This window comes from Centrocercus urophasianus, unplaced genomic scaffold (assembly GCF_019232065.1).
Source record: "Centrocercus urophasianus isolate 14NV4802_14NV808 unplaced genomic scaffold, USGS_Curo_1.0 seq_31, whole genome shotgun sequence".
In the NCBI taxonomy this organism is placed as follows: Eukaryota; Metazoa; Chordata; class Aves; order Galliformes; family Phasianidae; genus Centrocercus; species Centrocercus urophasianus.
This window is the reverse complement of record NW_024884878.1, coordinates 5,842,703-5,860,050: the sequence shown is the minus strand read 5'-3', so window position 1 is coordinate 5,860,050 and position 17,348 is coordinate 5,842,703. Positions and strand designations below refer to the sequence as shown.

General features: G+C 42.3%; 1 protein-coding gene across 1 annotated transcript in view; it reads right to left on the bottom strand.

Moving 5' to 3' along the window:
• Positions 1-15,696, bottom strand: part of SVEP1 (sushi, von Willebrand factor type A, EGF and pentraxin domain containing 1) — a 125,453-nt gene extending 109,757 nt beyond the window's left edge. The window contains exon 1 of the mRNA XM_042829491.1: positions 15,190-15,696. Coding sequence (XP_042685425.1) covers positions 15,190-15,696 — 507 coding nt within the window. The remainder of the gene's footprint in view (positions 1-15,189) is intronic.
• Positions 15,697-17,348: the final 1,652 nt, after the last annotated feature.

Below are 17,348 nucleotides of genomic sequence, written 5' to 3'. Positions count from 1 at the left end.
CCCCCCCCCCCCCCCCCCCCCCCCCCCCCCCAAGATACATCCCTCTATTTTTATATCATTTGTATGTGTCTGGAGGCCCAGTCAGTGCTTTGCCATTTTCTGTGAAAGTACAGTGGCAAAAAGAACACGTCACCACCCACAGTAGCTAACAACTCAAATAACAGCTTGCTGTCACAAACCTTCTTAAAAGTCGTAGCATCATGCAGTCACCACACAGCTGCATCACTCCGCTCCTTCTCTCTGAATTTGTGTGGCAAGAAGTGCTACACAGCTGGAATAGTGTCTGGAGAACAAGAGGTGCAAGGAGCGGCTGTGGCCCCCTGGTTTACTCAGCCCAGCGCAGGGGAGATCAGGGGAGGCCTCAAGGCAGCGGCAGCCCTCATAGGAGCAGTGCCAGGGGATGGTCAGGGAAAGGCTGCGCTCCAGAGGGCGGTGCTGTGTGGAGCCGGGGGTTGGACCCCTTGGTCCTTCTGCGTCCCTTTCAACTCTAGGCATTCTGTGATTCTGTGATTTTTTGCTTTCTACAGCCTCAACTCACCTTCCTCTACTCCAAAACATCTTTCCTCTCCAGAAAGTCCTCATAAAAGCCTTTTTTTTCCCCTAGAAATTTTGTCTGTTTTAAAACATCTGTTCACTTCAGCCCTCAACTTGCAAGCACACACAAAAATGATGTCATGTATTGAGCTAGTCCTCATCAACTTCATGGATGGTATCTACATAAGACTGGTTTTTTGTTTTTTTTTTTTCTTTCATGACAAAGTCCTTTAATAAATTTTAAAGTTCTTCAACAAATAAAACTTAAGAACGCACTGAACAGTACTGGGAAGTTAAAAGGATCCCAAAAACCTACTTCTCCTGTACGAAGATCCACATATGCTTCTGATTTTAACATCAAACAAACCTAAGCATCAGCCATACATGAAAATAAAGTGCTGAATGACGAGTTTAATTGAGAGCATGGCCCATCGGACCATGACTATAAATCAATAAGGGATAAGTGCAAACGAACGAAAACAGTGGTCTTGATAACTACAAAGTAATTCATTGTGCCACTTTTCTATCAGCCTCTTTGACAGTTTTACTACCTGCTTGCCCATCTACACTTTCCTCACAGGACTGATCAGTCAGTTTCAGCAATTCTTGCAGATCTCAGATAAAACATTCTTTTCACATTAGCATTACAACCATCTGTATTGCATTCAGTCTCTGTTTAGTGTGTACAAATAGCTGGCAGACTTGACATTTCCTCTGTGCCAGTAACAGCCCTTAAAATTAAAAAAATGAAGTCTTGTGCAATAGTATGTTATCGTACAAAATTCTGCTCTAGAAATTCACTATTCCAATGCAAAATTAAACTCTCAGCAGTACAGTCATAAAAAAATCTGAAACTCCAACTTCTGTGCTTCTAGTATTGGTATAAAGTTTGTAATACGCAATCATGGGATGAGCAGCATCCCATGCTCACCAACCAAAGACTTGTCAGCCATTGAAGTGCCACAGCAATGAGAGTGTCAAGGTTCTTTGTTACTGCCTCCATTACATGTTCTGCATCTAATCCATAAACATTTGATCCTGTGCCTAATCCCTGTCCTTATTCAGTATCTGTCTTTTAAAGAGGATTTTGACTGTAAAGAATTTGCAATTCATATATCAGTCTACAGGGAAACAAACCGAAATGGGTCAATCTGTCTCACTCCACAAACTGAGCCATTGCTAACTGCTAGCATCAGTCAGTCCCAGTATCCTTGCCAGGAGAAGCTTGCCTTAAAAGAAGCTCGCCTTAAGTTGGAACCCAGCTTTCAAAATCACATTATCCAAGCATTAACTACACTGCTCTTTGTACACCATGTAGGGAATAACCTAAGGCCTACAAAGTGAATGTTACACATTGTAGGCCAGGAAGATCCATCACTGTACCTCAGAAGTGAAAAAGAAAGCCCTCCACTACTGAGCCATTTATCCCTGCTGTACCAGTAAACCACTTACAATGAATGTGCTATCACCCTAGGAATTACAGAGAAGCTACAAGCCATGGGGAGAGTTCCCAACAGAACTAGATGACGCTTTTTTTCCCAGAGGATCACTTATTCACTACAAAATAAATAACATCCAGTTAATAATATCGCTAACTTCAAAATAACAGTCTCCAATACATTTCTATTAAAATGAATAAATTATGTTTCACTATACAAAGCACTACACAGGTTTGATAATTTACAATTTCAAATACAATATGTCTTAATTTCTTCAAATTCACAAAGGGAAATGGCAATGCAAAAATCCTTCTGTGAAGCTCACTCTGAGTTTTAAGATTCCTCTGCTCTCATTCTTGCAGGTAAAAAGTCAAAGCTTGGCAATAAAACTGTCTAAACGAATATTCTGAAAGGGGGAAAAAAAATAAGTACTGAGATCGACTCTGTTGATGGATTTGAGGCATCTTATCAGCAAAGCCTGGAAAATCCCAAGAGGGTTGGTAAATTCGCAGGGAGACCATGAATACTGTTTCCTCTATCATCGTGTATAGATTATCCCCGTACACAGAAGAGCTGGTATATCTTCTGTGCTTCCTCTCTGAAGCTACAAATGTCTTCTTCCTCCACCATGTCTTTTGGTCATTGTACACTGCTACTTCCACGGTTCCACTGAGATTTTATGCTCTCTTTAGGTTTTCTTTCCCCTTTTCAAGACAATAACTAAAAATGCTCCATGAGATTTTGCTTTCCAATTGTGCCTTTCATCACTTTCTTCTGCACTGCTACATAAACTCCAAGAATGAGCTGTTACTTATATGTAAGCAATTATTTGTGGAATTTTCTCTGAATATTCACCTAACAGGAACTGCATTCAAAATTCAGGGAAAAAACATGCCTAAAGAGTGAATCTGTGAATTTAAACAGTACTGCAACTAAAAGGAAGAAAATAACCAACAAAAATAATAGATACTTAAAATGCAGTGATGTTGAGATGGCCTAGTCTTGCATTACTCTGACTTTTACTTCAGTAACAAGTACTTCAGTAACAGTACTTCAGAAGCAACGTACTATCTCTGTAAATTATTTTCTCAGTATTCATTTCTGCAACAAAATCATGTGCACAATCTATGAACGTAGCCTTCTGTCTTTCCTATCCTTTTTCATCATAACTTCAAATTTCACCTGTTCTTTATGCAACATTACGTTCTCTGTATGTAACCATCTTCCCTTCATTCTTTTAATTTTTCCAAATTAAATGTAATTTTTATGTATTTTAGAAAGAATTTCCAAACATTTTATATGCAAATAACACAGTGCAAGAATCTCAACTAAGAAAGTAAGTTGTATTCTTTCACGTATCTTTGTGAAAATGCAGAGCCAGAATTCCCTCAGTAGCAACATGAGGTGCAAATGAGAAGCTACAAGCACAAACTGGAACACAGGAAATTCCACTTAAATAGGAAAATAGTCCTTATGGGTGGTCAATAACTGGAAGAGATTTTCCAGAGAGGCTATAGTGTCCATCCTTGGATGTATTCAAAACCCAAATGGACAACGACCTGAGTAATCTGACTTTGTTCCCTTTCTGAGTAGGGGAGCTGGACCAGATGGTCTCCAGAGGTCTGTCCAACCACAACAATTCGGCGATTCTGCGGTTTAGTGATACGAGAGGAATATCTGAATTCCAGTTCTTAGTGTTTATTTCTAGCCTCATTTACTCCTTTTATGGAATGGATTCTGCTTGTAACATTTGTATTGCATTTTCAACACTTCAAATATGCTGCACAGTTAAAAAGTGACAATTCATGCATTTTGTACAGTTTTAAAAATGGAGAAATTCCTCCTGTCTCAGTCAGCGAAGCTATTCACTTCAAGACAATCACATTCAGATTGCCTAAAGGCTATTTATTCCTCCTGACATCAAAAAAACCCAAACCACTCACAAACCACCATTGTTTTCACAGCCACAGGAGCTACCACATATCTTTTTGACCTAGATTCAGCTCCACACAAGTGCTGGGACTGTTGGGTCTGCTGACTTTGAAAATTTAGGTGGTTTGCAATTTTGAGTTCCAAACTAGAAAAAAACAGAATGCACCTACTTACCAGGAGACAACTAACACATCACACTGAAGTCTTCTGAATTGGACATTAGAAGACATTATATACACAGCTATTTCCTCAGCTCTTGGTGCCATATAAATTTTATCAACAAATTACTTAGGAATGTGAACAGCTGCTGCAGGACTTACACAGTGCTATGCTGTATGTTATATTTAAATCACTGTCTTGCTAACAGACCTCAGTTTCATTTGAAACATATAAAATCCTAATTATCTTTCTCTCTGAGCAACTGCTATTACTAATATAACCAAGATGTTATATGATTTCCACAGTATGCTCTGGTCTTTTGCTAGTAATAAAAAACGCTCTTAAATACTTTACTGAATACATAATTAATCTCTATGTATTTTCAGACCAAGCATCCACACCACTATTGACTGGTGCATCTGCCAAGTATATATTTTTTTCTGTGCTTGTTTTAAGCATTCATTATTCTAAATAAGCTGAACCAACCAAGTAATTATTACCAACATGACAAGCACCCTTCATGACCTGTCTCATCTACTGTCAGCTGTCACTGATAAATTATCTTCTGAATATCTTACTCTCTTCCAGGACTGCTGCAATCAAGCAACATGAACATATGGCTATCACTTGTAAGAGCTGTCTCAGCCCATTGAGGTGTGTGGGAGTATTTGGTACAGATACAGGGCATACAACTGGACACCCTGCTTACTGGTCGCCTGTTTAACAAATTACACTGCTTAAATGCTAAAGATTTTTACAGGTTGCCTGTCAGATTCAAGGAGGTTCTTCATCTTTCTGGCTGAAGTTACCAGAGAGACTACGAACCAGTTGGAATAACATAATTTTTAACACAGTATTTTTGTTTTTAATTGTGTTAACTTCATAGAGATTAGCTCAAAAACTTGAATAGGGTCCAGGTCACATGAAGAAGCTTTTTTGAGAATTTTAACACTCCAGACTTGCTGTTTGGGTCTTACTTCAAACCCTTTTACCAAGAAAAACACTGAGAAAAAGGAAGAAGGACAACAACAAGGTCAAATAGCAATTTTGACCTACTTGAACCCTCTGTTAGCAGAACATCTTTCTGATTTTGCTAAGGGCACATTTTTCATTAGTTAAAGTTTGCTGTTGCTGTTAGCTGAAGAGCAACACTGCTCTAACTTCCAGAGCTACAATGGTCAGAAAATTCCAAGCCATAAACATTCTGTGTTGCATGCAAAATACTTAAATTCCAGTAACAGGTGGAACTAGAGGACAGAAGCAAAAATGTGTCACAGATTGTGCGCAATGTATTACAGACTGAATATTTACGTGGAAGAACATATGAGGAAGTATCACCAAATATGATATTCTAATATTTTTATTTTGCTGGAAAGGCCCCTCATAAAGTTGAAGAAGGTATTATAAATAAAACAATCACTTTATTCTGACCTCTTCAAAACTATGACTTGTTCCCAGTTTGAGGAACAAATTACTCCAGGCACATCCAACCTGCAGCCCGGCACAGTTCACAGTGCGGCCACCCCCTACCCCACAGCATCATGATTGCAGCTGTTCGTGCTGAGTGGCGCAGCCCAGCCCTGTGCTCGCACACATCACTCAGCAGCAAACATCAGTGTGCTATCAAACCCACCCGGTCTAAAACCAGGGCACAGTGCTGTGCCAACTCACGTGATGGGAAATCAGTTTATACATTTTGATATATTGGCTGAATACAGTCCTGTGAGCAGGAAAAAAACAGGCAGCTATGCCTTTATAAATAAATCAATTTGAGGACAGGTTTCAATGTTACCGAAAACTTGTCATTTTTTCTGCATGTCTTTGACTCCAATTTCAGTCCGCATGAATACATGATCTGCACATTTTCAAACATATAGACTTACAGTCAGATTTTCAACTCAAAACCTTGATCATGTCTCTCTACTGAACTTTCATGATCTCCCTCTTATCAGAGAGAAATATCCCTCTCTTCACTGTCACATCTTATTCGTGTCATTGCTTTTGGCAGTATGTTCATTGGTGAACAACTGCTTTCAAAGGTGAAGCACAGAAAAAAATAAAATTTCATCAAAAATCTCAAATGAACACCTTGAGAGCTCTCTAAGAATTGTAGATACTTCCACTGAAGCAGACTGATACATTAGTGTCACAAACAAAAAGGTCACATATCCCAGAAGTTTTATGGTTTTGTTGCTCTCATTTTTTAACAAAAAATATTAAAAATGTTTTGTTACTTAGCTACATTACTTGTATTATACATTTTAAGACTCTGGAAGTAATGCTTACTATTCTATGAGTTGGCCTGTGATATTAGTGGTGGATGTTGGTGATATGGCAGTAGGGGCTGAACCTTCCCAACAACATCCTGTTATATTTTGTTGCCATGAGACAAATGGCAGCAGAGGAGTACTCTGACATAACACTGACATGGAAGTGTGGATGAAGCAAAAGAGTGTCACTGAATTCCTCCATTCATCAGTGCTAAACATTTGTGGAGACCAAACAGTGAATGTGAGCACAGTGAGGCACAGTGGGGTGCATTTCAGCAGTGGCAACAGTAACAGCAATTACCTCCGCTGGTGCAGACTGGTACAAGCATGGCATGCAGGCCCCTGTTCATTCCTGATAAAAATGCAGAGTTGATGGTGATGTCTACGATAAAAAACAGTGCTTTGTAGCTAAGAACCTGCTCTATCAAAAAGTGTTACTGTGCTCTTCGTATGTCCTGTAGTTTCCATGGAAATAAATAGGAGGCATTACTTTCAGAGTGACCTATGTATATGTGGCCCAAGACCTCTTCACTCAAACACTTCTGTGACCTCTTCACTCAAAGCTGCCCAGGCAAAGCCGAAAGGTTGGACACCAATGAATTACTTAGTGATGTTTGGCTTTGTGCCTCTGGGGGAAAAATGACAAAACGTTATTTCCCTGCAGAGATGCTAACCTTAAAGAACGAGGATCAGAGGTACTGGCAAAGGCTCTGAGAGAGGACAGAAAATTATTTTCTCAGGAAGAATTAACTCTATTCTTGAAACATTTAACAAAAAATAACCCACATACTATAGTGGTGAGAAGTTTATTTCATTGCTTTGTTACTTCTGCTGATGCATCAATAAGACTTTATTCCTACTGCAATGTTTCCCACCCTTCCTCTGCCTCCGTGTGTTACGCTGGGAAATGGCTGAGGGCTTTGTGACACTGGGCTGTAAACAATAGTGGTGCCTTTTAAAATAGGCTTATCTCAGCAAGTAAGCAATGCAGCAGATACTGGCGTTTCTCTCTTCATAATTCCAAACCTCCTCTTCTCCTCACCTACTCAGCTGGCTGACAGAACACAGGTCAGAAAAGATGCCAAACACTGTGCTGTGTAGATACTTCCAGTCAGGAATGTCCATTTCAGCTCTCAAGAGATAAAAGCCTTGAAAACTGTTGAAATCTGATCAAAGGAAACTGCAAGAGTTACAGTTAGACCAGCATCTGCAGCATAGGAAAAGTATCTGAGGTAGGCCCACAATTGCAAGACACGGAACAACTATTCCGTAATGCAGTCTTCCCCACTGGTAGAGCCCAGTCCCCTGCTGGATCCAGCAAGAGAAGACAAACAGCCTTCTTTGTGCTGAAATAAACACCAATGGTGTTGTCCATTTTCTACAGAAAGCCTCTTTTTTTTCCCTGTGTTTTTACGTTTGGTATATAACAGCTGAAGAACATTATCAAGAGTAGGATATGCTAATACTGCTGGAATGGGTGAAGGGGTCTCTCACAAGGACAAAAACTAGACTTCACATGATTACTCCCAATCACCTCAGCAAAATCACTCCCATTAGTAAAATACACTTTCTTAAGATCTTTCTTAAACAGCGTAAAAGCTTCTCTACTTCTGAAAGGCAGTGCACGCTGTCTCCTGCACAAAGCAGATGAGAAAGTCAGAAAGTGTCAGCCCATCACTGCATCATTCAACTCTACTCCATACAGCATCACCGAGTCTTTACAGGTGGAAGTCATTAAGCTTGCTATGAAACAATACACTTATAATAATCTTTTTAGACTTGAAAGTCTAAGTACACTACTCAGGAAACTTGTAAAAATTGATGTACTTTCCATGGAACTTCAAGATTTGGGGCTTAGACTACATCTCACACAGCTTCAAAGTTCTTATTTCTGCTGTCCATAACCACAAACATATTTGAGTATTGCCGGCCAAACTCACAGCAGTGCAACAAGCAATAAATCATATGCCACAACAAGCATCTCAAAGTAAAAGAAAGGAACTGCACCTTCTAGTTCTTTTGTGGACTGGTGTGTCATTCTCATAAAAAGCTGAATAAGCAAATTTCTAGGCAAAAGGTGTACAGAAATGTAAGGATGGATGGTGATTTGGAAACTTCTGAACCAGATTTTACTAAGTCACAAAGATGGCATGCAATACTGTAAGTCACTCCATTTGATAACGATTACTTTATATGTAATACTCTGCATTGCTGTTACTTACGCCTAGTACTCATATTAACATATTATTGGAGTAAATCCAGTATATAAAAATCATGGTTTGGGAAGGAACACAGTTCTAACTATTAAAGAGCAGACATTCTCACACCTTGAAAACCAATCCTTTAAAAAGGCCACAAAAAACTGATGAACACTTCAATAGTAGTTTTAGCTTTTCACCAGAACTACCAAACCTCTTGCTTCTAGGGACACTGGAGGAAGAAGAACAAAAAGAAATATGGGACGGAACCTAAGAGCAAGGTCTTTCAGTTTCAGTTCAGAATCTGGAGCTACAAAGTCTATTTACACATCTGCTGCACCATACACTCAATGGAGAGAGAGATGCTGCAGAGATCCTGACCTAGAATTGCCATACTGAGGTGCTGTGCATGGGAACAATCCATCTCTACATGGACAGAAGACTCCAGACTGAGGTGCTGCAGTATGCCTGAAGGCAGGATATGTCCCTTCTACACTCTACATCAATCAATTTAGTCTTCCCTGCTGCTCTGCCAGGTCAAAACAGTATCAATTTTAAAAACTAAAATTACTCTTAACTTTAAAGGAAGCTAATTAATTGCTAACCTGCTAAACATCAAACTTCCAAATCACACACTTCCACTTAGAACAAAATGCCCAACAATTCTAGGAGCACAAGCAGACCAATTTCAGAAACAAGTTTTCCATCAGAGAAAATAGTTACTCCACTTAGTCCTGTATGTATTACACATAAAACTTTCTGCCAGTCCTGGCCAATTAGCCAGAGAAAAATGAGTTACTTCATAAATTTTTAAGGTAGCCCTATTTCAGCTAGGTTCAATAGCAGTGAACCATGTGTGGATGTCTATACGTTGCCTCTGGCCTCGCTCCATTAGTCTTGCCAGCAAAACCTATGTGAAACTGCAGCATGCACAACTACTGCTTTTCACAGCCACCACGCTGATTAAAAGCGGAGTTAGATCTGACACTAACGATGGCTGACAGGAACTGCACCCCCAATTTGCTCAGGGATTATTAACAACCAGCTCTGCTGACCAGAGAGGTAAACCAGGTTGACTTCTGTTTTCTTCATCTTTAACACAGTTTTTCTTAGTAACCTTTAACACAGACTCCAAGGCTGTCATCAGAACCCATGGAGACCCACTCCTGCCAAACAGTCCATCAGCTCCATCTGACTGATGCTATCATCTGATATGTGGAGAACAATGCCATAGTAGACTAGATCTCCTGCTCTCTCATTACTAGCTGCTGATCTTGCAGAGGTCACAGGAATTTACATCCCTAAATTCATTTTTGGTAAATAAGCAACATACATGACCGTAAATGCAAGTCTTCTCAGTGCAATGACACAACTATTTTTATTTTAAATAAAAAATGCATCCAACTTACATTAAAAATTATTGCTTAAAAATTATTGCTTAAAAATTATTGCTTAAAAATTGTTTTCAATTTCTTTTGTGTCAATATCTTCTTAATTTCAAAATGATACTGAATTTTAAAATGCATTTGAATCACAAGCAAACTGCTCCAGAGGATAATAATGTTATGCCTTGTGCCTCTGACATACAGAGCAAACAAAGCCACTGTGATGTATTTAAACAAGCATTAAATAAGCATTAAAAGTGTTTACCCTAAATTGATATGTGCTTACATTCTTTTGAGGGCTATTTTTTTCATGTTTTTTATTTGGACAATAACAGAAGACTGTATCTGACATACTGGTTAGCCATTTATCATGCTTCCTCAAGATCAGGTTAGATACAAGAGCTGGATTTTATTTGTAAAGACAAGATACAGTCAGAAATAGAAAGTGTGTCAGATGAGTCTGTAGGTGTTGTGACAGACCTTCCACTTACACACACTACTGACTTCAGTGGTGCAAGACTGAACTTCAGAAGCAAAAGCTAGTTTTTTAATTAACAATTACCACAAGAATATAGAGCAACTTCCAAAGCCTTCATGAGTGACTGCTTTGCCAAGTTGCTTAGAACAATTAACTTGTATGTTTAGGTTGGGCTATGGCTTTCTTAATTCTGACTTAAGCTCAAGAGCACTACAAATTCCAAGTTCTGTACAGAAAAAAAAAAATAATTCCATTTCAGTTACACTGGAAGACAGAATATAGCCTGCCTTCTTAGAAGCAGCAGTTATTTTGTCAACAGGCTGCTACACAGAGTAGTTAAAATTTCTATTTTCATCTTTTTTGAATCTGTAATAATCAGCAAAGCTTCAGGACATATGACGTATAACATTGAGGCGCTCTTTATTCTGCTAGCACATATGCAACTGTGACTATGGTTAGACTCTCAAGCACTGAGCATGCATCACTGACTTTACTCCACTATGGCAGCCCCTCATTTCTATTTCATAATTAATCTGGCAAGAAATACACACTGCTCCCAAAAGGTGCTATGGATGCTGCTGGTAGTGTTTACCTCTCAAGATCAAAAGCTCCAGCTGAAACACTATTTAATCTAATCCTGGAGTGTGCTGAGATTTTGGAAAAGAATAGAATGCCAGGTATGTACACCTGGGAAACTCAGCACTTCATTCCACCAAGTTACTTTCACTCTAGAAGTATCCCCTGAATGGCAGCAGCAGCACTTCCTCAAGCCTACTTTCTTCAGTTCTGCTTCAGCTATTCTTCACTGTTGCAAAAGCTCTACAGACTTCCAATATGCAGTACACAACGTGCATAAACATCCAGTACACACAGGTTGTACTATCCCATCAACTATGTGAAAAACTGGACCAAAGAGTTTTGAATGAATGTTTAGTTTCCTGCCCTTCCTTACTATTTCTGTTTATGTATGCATCAGTGGAAAGACTGCTGCATGTGTTCATAATTCTACATTAATATCTCTAAATAACTGCTGTATTTTGTTATTCCAAGAATATTCTATAGAGCTCTACATCTGTTCTTCCTAGGATATGCAATCTAAAAAAAATAATTGTAACAATGGAAGCCACAGCATTGATGCTCTCTGAAGGAAGTTCTGTAGATCTTAACACTGAGTTTTGAATGACTTCATGCTGTAACTTCTTCCCCACAGAGTAGTTATACACAGAGTAGTTAGTTCCTTGGCCTCTGTGTGTCTGATACACAGAGTAGTTAAATTAAAGTGACACATCCATACTGCACATTTGCATGGAAGATACTGTCAAAGAAGCTTACACTTTTGCTTAAGCTACAGCTTTCAGCCATAAGGTGAGGACTGTATCATCAGTTTCAGTCAGTGCTAACATCTTGGGAAGCCAAGACATAGAAACAAGCATCTCCCACAAAGTTGTTACTTAACTGCATTCTCACAATCTAGAGCTTGTGCTGTGTCAAAGTAGATGTCACATCATCATCTAATTTCAGGCGCAGGATGCATGAGTTTTGACTGGTATTCTCCGAAGGCCTAGTTTTGTTACCTAGTTTCCTCTGTACTCCTGCCTCACATGCTAACAAGTAAAGCTAAAACCAGAAACCAGAAGAGCAGTAGTCAAAGATGAGAAAACTTAGCCAGGAGGTCAACCAACTTTACAAATTCATAGTAAGGTCTAACTATATTTCTTACAGATGTAGAGAACAAAATTTTACAAGCAAAATTGTAATTATAATAAGTCCATCTCCTAGATAAGCCAAAGATAAAGCCAAATCGATTTTTTTTTTCTTAACCATAGCTGCAACTATGTCCAGTTCCTGGAGCTCTAGAACAAAGATTATCACAGCAGAAATACTGACACCTTGATTACTGAGAAAAGTAACACAAACACTAGGCTCTCTTACACCAGCAAATGTATTTTACACTTGCTAGCTCACACATTAAATGAAATCACAAACAAAGGTACAAAACCAGACACTGACAGTAGTTCAGCCTTCCTCATCACAATACTGTCCCCTGCCTGATGTCCTTCCATGTACCTTGTAGGATTCACACTTTACTTTCTGGGCAGAATTGTCAAAGTGTGGTATGTAAGCATAGACACTTCTGACAAAGTGTAGAAAATCTGCAAGAAACCCCTCTATAAAGCACTTTTGGAGAGGATGCAAAACTGCAGAGCCGATAAGAACTCACATTCATTTACTACATCCTGCTACCAGGTCAGCCACTTGACTGCCCTGATAATCTCGCAGAATTCTCTTATCTCCCTCTCTTTGCCTCACTCTTTCATAAAACCGTCATAAACTTGAGTTAATCACTTTAGGATCTACCCACCTGCATGAAGACTTGAGCGCTAGGAATACATTAGGGAGCTATGTGGATATAGCATTGCGGGACTGTGGGCTGGTGAGCATGGCAGTGACGGGTTGATGGTTGGACTGAGTGATCTTAGCAGTCTTTTCCAACCTTAGTGATTCTGTGATTACAACAATGTGCTTTCCTCCATTTTCTGTTACAAAAGTACTTAACTGATACTATTTTGGGGACTTTGTCATGGCTAGCAAACACTGCTAGTTTTTGAAAAAAAAAGAAAGTTCTGGTTTGAAGCACAAGAAACCCCACATTAAAGAATATGAATAAAATTGAGACATTTTAGGAAAGTGAAAGAAAAAAAACATAATTACTATTCTAACAAAACACAGTTAAAAACAAAAGACGACAGTACAAGAGTCCTTAGGGAACATCAATTTTGTTATACTTAAAATACTTCTGGAAATTTATTCCAGTAGTGGTATTTTAAACATAGAACAGTCATTTTTCTGGGGACTCCTAGAAAGGAGAGTGTTCCCTGAGGCTGTAATTTGTCTCAGATGAGGAAGATACACTAAACAAAACCATAGGACAGTATCTTCAAGTAGAAGTCAGCAAACCAAGCAAAATTTAACCTTGTTACTCTAACGCTCTGCGCTATCATCTGAATATTATTCTTCCCATGTTCTTCAGAAACCAGAACATAAAATTACAGCAGTGTTGTTATGCCCACGTAGCTGTAGTCATAAAACTGAATTGTATGTTTCTGAATTGAATTTTTGTTTACTCCATTTGAAATGAATGATTAGACAAGACTGTATCCAAGAAAACATTGTTTCTTCAACTTAAGTTTTGTTCATAAGGGTATTTTTAGCTTGTATCATTAACTTTTTCACACAGCATCCCTGAGATGGATCTGCATCAAATCTTGATTCTACAATGAAGACCAATCACAGGGACGTGCCTTCCTAAAGGAGTTTTCCATATGAACTCCAAGCACACTGGAAAGTGGTATTCTTGCCACCCACCAAACCTGAAGAGAGTATCTTTACCAACTTCTTAAGCCCAAACTGATGGGCATCTTGCAGCTCACTCATTCACTCCAAATGAGACTCTGTAAGATGTCTGAAGATAAATACCATCATTGCTTACCTACAGCTCACTGCCAGAAATCAAACACACAGAGGCCAAGGAACAGCCAGAAGAAAAAAGCTTCCAGGGCAGACCTCCTGTCCACAACCAACTACTGGGAAACCTCTTCAGCACTCTAAAGTCCCAGCACATGCCAGGCCCTGTCCCACCACTGCTGTGCCATAGGACTGCCTAACACCACCACAAAGGATCCCATTCCAGCATCTGGAAGCATTCCTGGATACACTTCTATCACACACCAGCCTGAGAGCACCTATGCCAGTCATCAGCAATTGAAACAGACAACTGGCAACAGCAAGTAGATACCCCTGACTGCTGACAGCTATTCTGAAACCAGGTCACTGGCTCCATGCTCCTTCTAAGCGCATTTCAGGCATTTCCAGTGCAGCAGAGAACAGGGGAGCCAAAAGAACAGGTGGTATGGAATAATGGCAAGAAGTTGCCCTGACCAGACTATACCACATCCCACACCACCACATGACCTCATGCCCCTTAATACCATGCCACAGGAAAGGTCGAACGCCACCTCCACACAGAGGAGCCCACAGCCATCACAAACCACCCCACCTCATGAAGGATCACACACAGCATCAGCACAGAGGATCACACCACCACTAAATGGAGGTTCACACCGCACCACCTCCACACTGTGGACCATACAACAGGAGAGAAACATCACCATACTACCATCAGAGAGACACAAACCAGACCCTCGCCACACAGAAGATCCTTTCAGCATCTAAAGGAGGGATGTACGAAAGACGGGAGGGCAGGGTCTAATGCGGTAGGGCAAGGGGAAGTGGCTTCAAACGAAGAGTGAGCAGCTTCAGATCGGATATAACGAAAATAAGGATGGTGAAGCACTGGAACAGGTTGTCCACAGATCGAGTGGCTGCCCTGTGCTTGGAGACAGTCATGCTGGACCGGTCTCAGAGCACCTAACAGAACTGTAGATGCTGCTGTTTAATCAAGGCGAGTTGGACTAGATGGCCTCCGGGGTCCCTTCCAACTCCAACGACTCAGTGAGTCTGCAATCACCCCACTACTACCTGCACACACACCCCAGCACAGCGGAGGCTCATACATCACACAAACGCCAAACACAGGTCCACACACCGCCTCCTCCACAGAAAGGACCGCACACCACACGAAGGACCTCGCGATACCCCTTTCACACCACATCACCCCCGCACGGAGGACCAACTCCCCCCCTTCCTCCAGCACAGCCCGGCCCCTCGCCACACGACGGCTCGCACCCACGCCGCCCGCACGCAGCCTCCCGTCGCACGCCGCCCCGCGCTCACCGCCGCCTGCTGGAAGGCGCCCTTGGTGTAGGTGCCGCCGCCGCGGTAGGCGATGGCGGGGATCTCGCGGCCCAGCAGCGCGCACTTGTGCTGCTGCGGCCGCCGCCGCGAGATGTAATCCACGCGCGGCACCACGTTGCTGCGCGAGGAGAAGGTGACGATGGCGACGCGCGTGGCCGCGGGCACCACGGGGAAGTCGGAGAGCAGCTTCTTGACGAAGCGCAGCTCGCTGAGGAAGTTGGCCGGCCCCACGCTCGACGACTCGTCCACCAGGAAGACCAGCTCCAGCCGCCCGCTGCGCGCACGCAGCCGCCGCACCTGGCGCTTGAAGGCGCGGCCCAGCTTCTCCACTTTGCTTTCCGTCGTGTCGGGCAGCGGCGGCGCTGGGGCGGGCGAGGCGAGGGCAGGCGAAGTGAGGGCCGCCCCCCGGCCCTGCGGCGCCGACAGCGCCAGGGACAGCGGTAGGGACAGTCCCCCCCAGCAACACAGAGCTACCAGGGGCCACATCGCGGACGGCGGCGACTCCCGCCTCCGCGCTCCTCGTCGGGGCGACCTCCTTGCCGCCGGCCCCCGCAGGTACCCGCGCCCTTTAATCCCCCCGCGGGCCGCGCCGCAGACGCCTCCCCCGCGGCGGAGGTGCCCGCCCCGCTGTCGGCCCCTCACCGCTCGGGAGCGACGTCCCCGGCTCCCTCCCCGCCCCGCCGGCCCTCCCCCGCCGCCCCGGCCCGCCCCGATGGGTCCCGGCGGCGGGGTGGGGAGGGACGGGAGCCCCGGTGGCGGCCGGCGACCCGCAGACCGGAGCCGGGGCTCCTTTTGCCCGCCGCCGCGCAGCTTCAGTTATCTAAGCTGTTACAGCTCATTTCACTCGCTAATTTCTTATTAACCATCACTCTAGCTGGTCAGCTCCGTTTCAAGCAGTAATTCAGTCTTAGGAAAATCCACTTGGAGCGTGCCGATCAGCCAGGTAAACCTGTTGATTGCAGCTCCTTCATTCATTTCCCAGCCCTTCTCTTTGCTGTTTGTTGCCATTTAGCCGTGGTGTACATGCTGGTGCATTTGCAAGTCAAACCCCACATCTATATTTAATGCCATTACTTAGTCCTTCTTCACTGCTGATGGAAAATCCAGTGCTGCTTCTTTGACTTTCTAGCAGTACTCAAATTCCACTGCAGCTGACAAGGGAATACGGGAGAGGAGATATCATTTAATTACGGAAACGATGCATTTGATGTGTGGTTCCAACATACGCTAAGTACTTATACTACTATACTTATACTACTATAAAAATACACTTCTTTGGTGAACTTTTGCCACATTGTGCTTGAAACAGAGGTAGCATTCAGACACTCTCAGAGAGGAATAGTAGAGTTCTGGTACTGAGGTGTGTGCTGCTGATGAGTTGAATCAGTTCATCTCGCTTCGTTTATGTCACAGTGAAACACTGCAGCATTGGGCTGATTAGCTTTGCCCCGGTAGTGACAGGCAACATTTCACCTTGAAAGGGGCAGTTAGGACCTTCTACAACACCTGCCTCCTCCAGCAAATTGATTTGCTCCATTAGCCTTTGAGGGGTGAAAGAAGTGATGCCTCAGTTGCATTCGCTGTGGGCTGAGTAACAACAGTGCTGTACCTTGAAGCACTCTTATCAGTAGTATATCAGGCTAGAGAGCATATCAATATTTGCAGAACCCAGATTGGGAAGTTATAGCCAAGAAGAGGAGGTGAAAGTGAATGAAATGAGTGCTTTTTACAAGGTGTGCCTAGAGGAAAGTGAATCACTGCAGTTGACATGTTCCCATTACTCTAAATATTCAGGTCACCATCAAGATGTAACTTTCTCTAGGCCAGTTTGTTTTGTTGACAAGGTAACTGCCAGTTCCCTTGTTTTCCCCCATGTCTTTGTAACACTAGTCAGATTCAAATTTTTAATGAATTGTAGGACACAGAAAAAAAAGAAAGGAGGATGAACTGGAAACATTTTTAGCAAAGAAAGAATAATTCGTGTTGGTGGCCATTTTTCCTATGCACAATCTGTACTGCTAGCGTGAGAGACTGCAACCGGGTAGGACTAACTTTGAAAATACTGTGATTACTTTCAGTATCAGTGTTCAAATCAGTACTGACTCCCCCCTCCCTGCTCCCCCCCTTCCCCCCCCCAA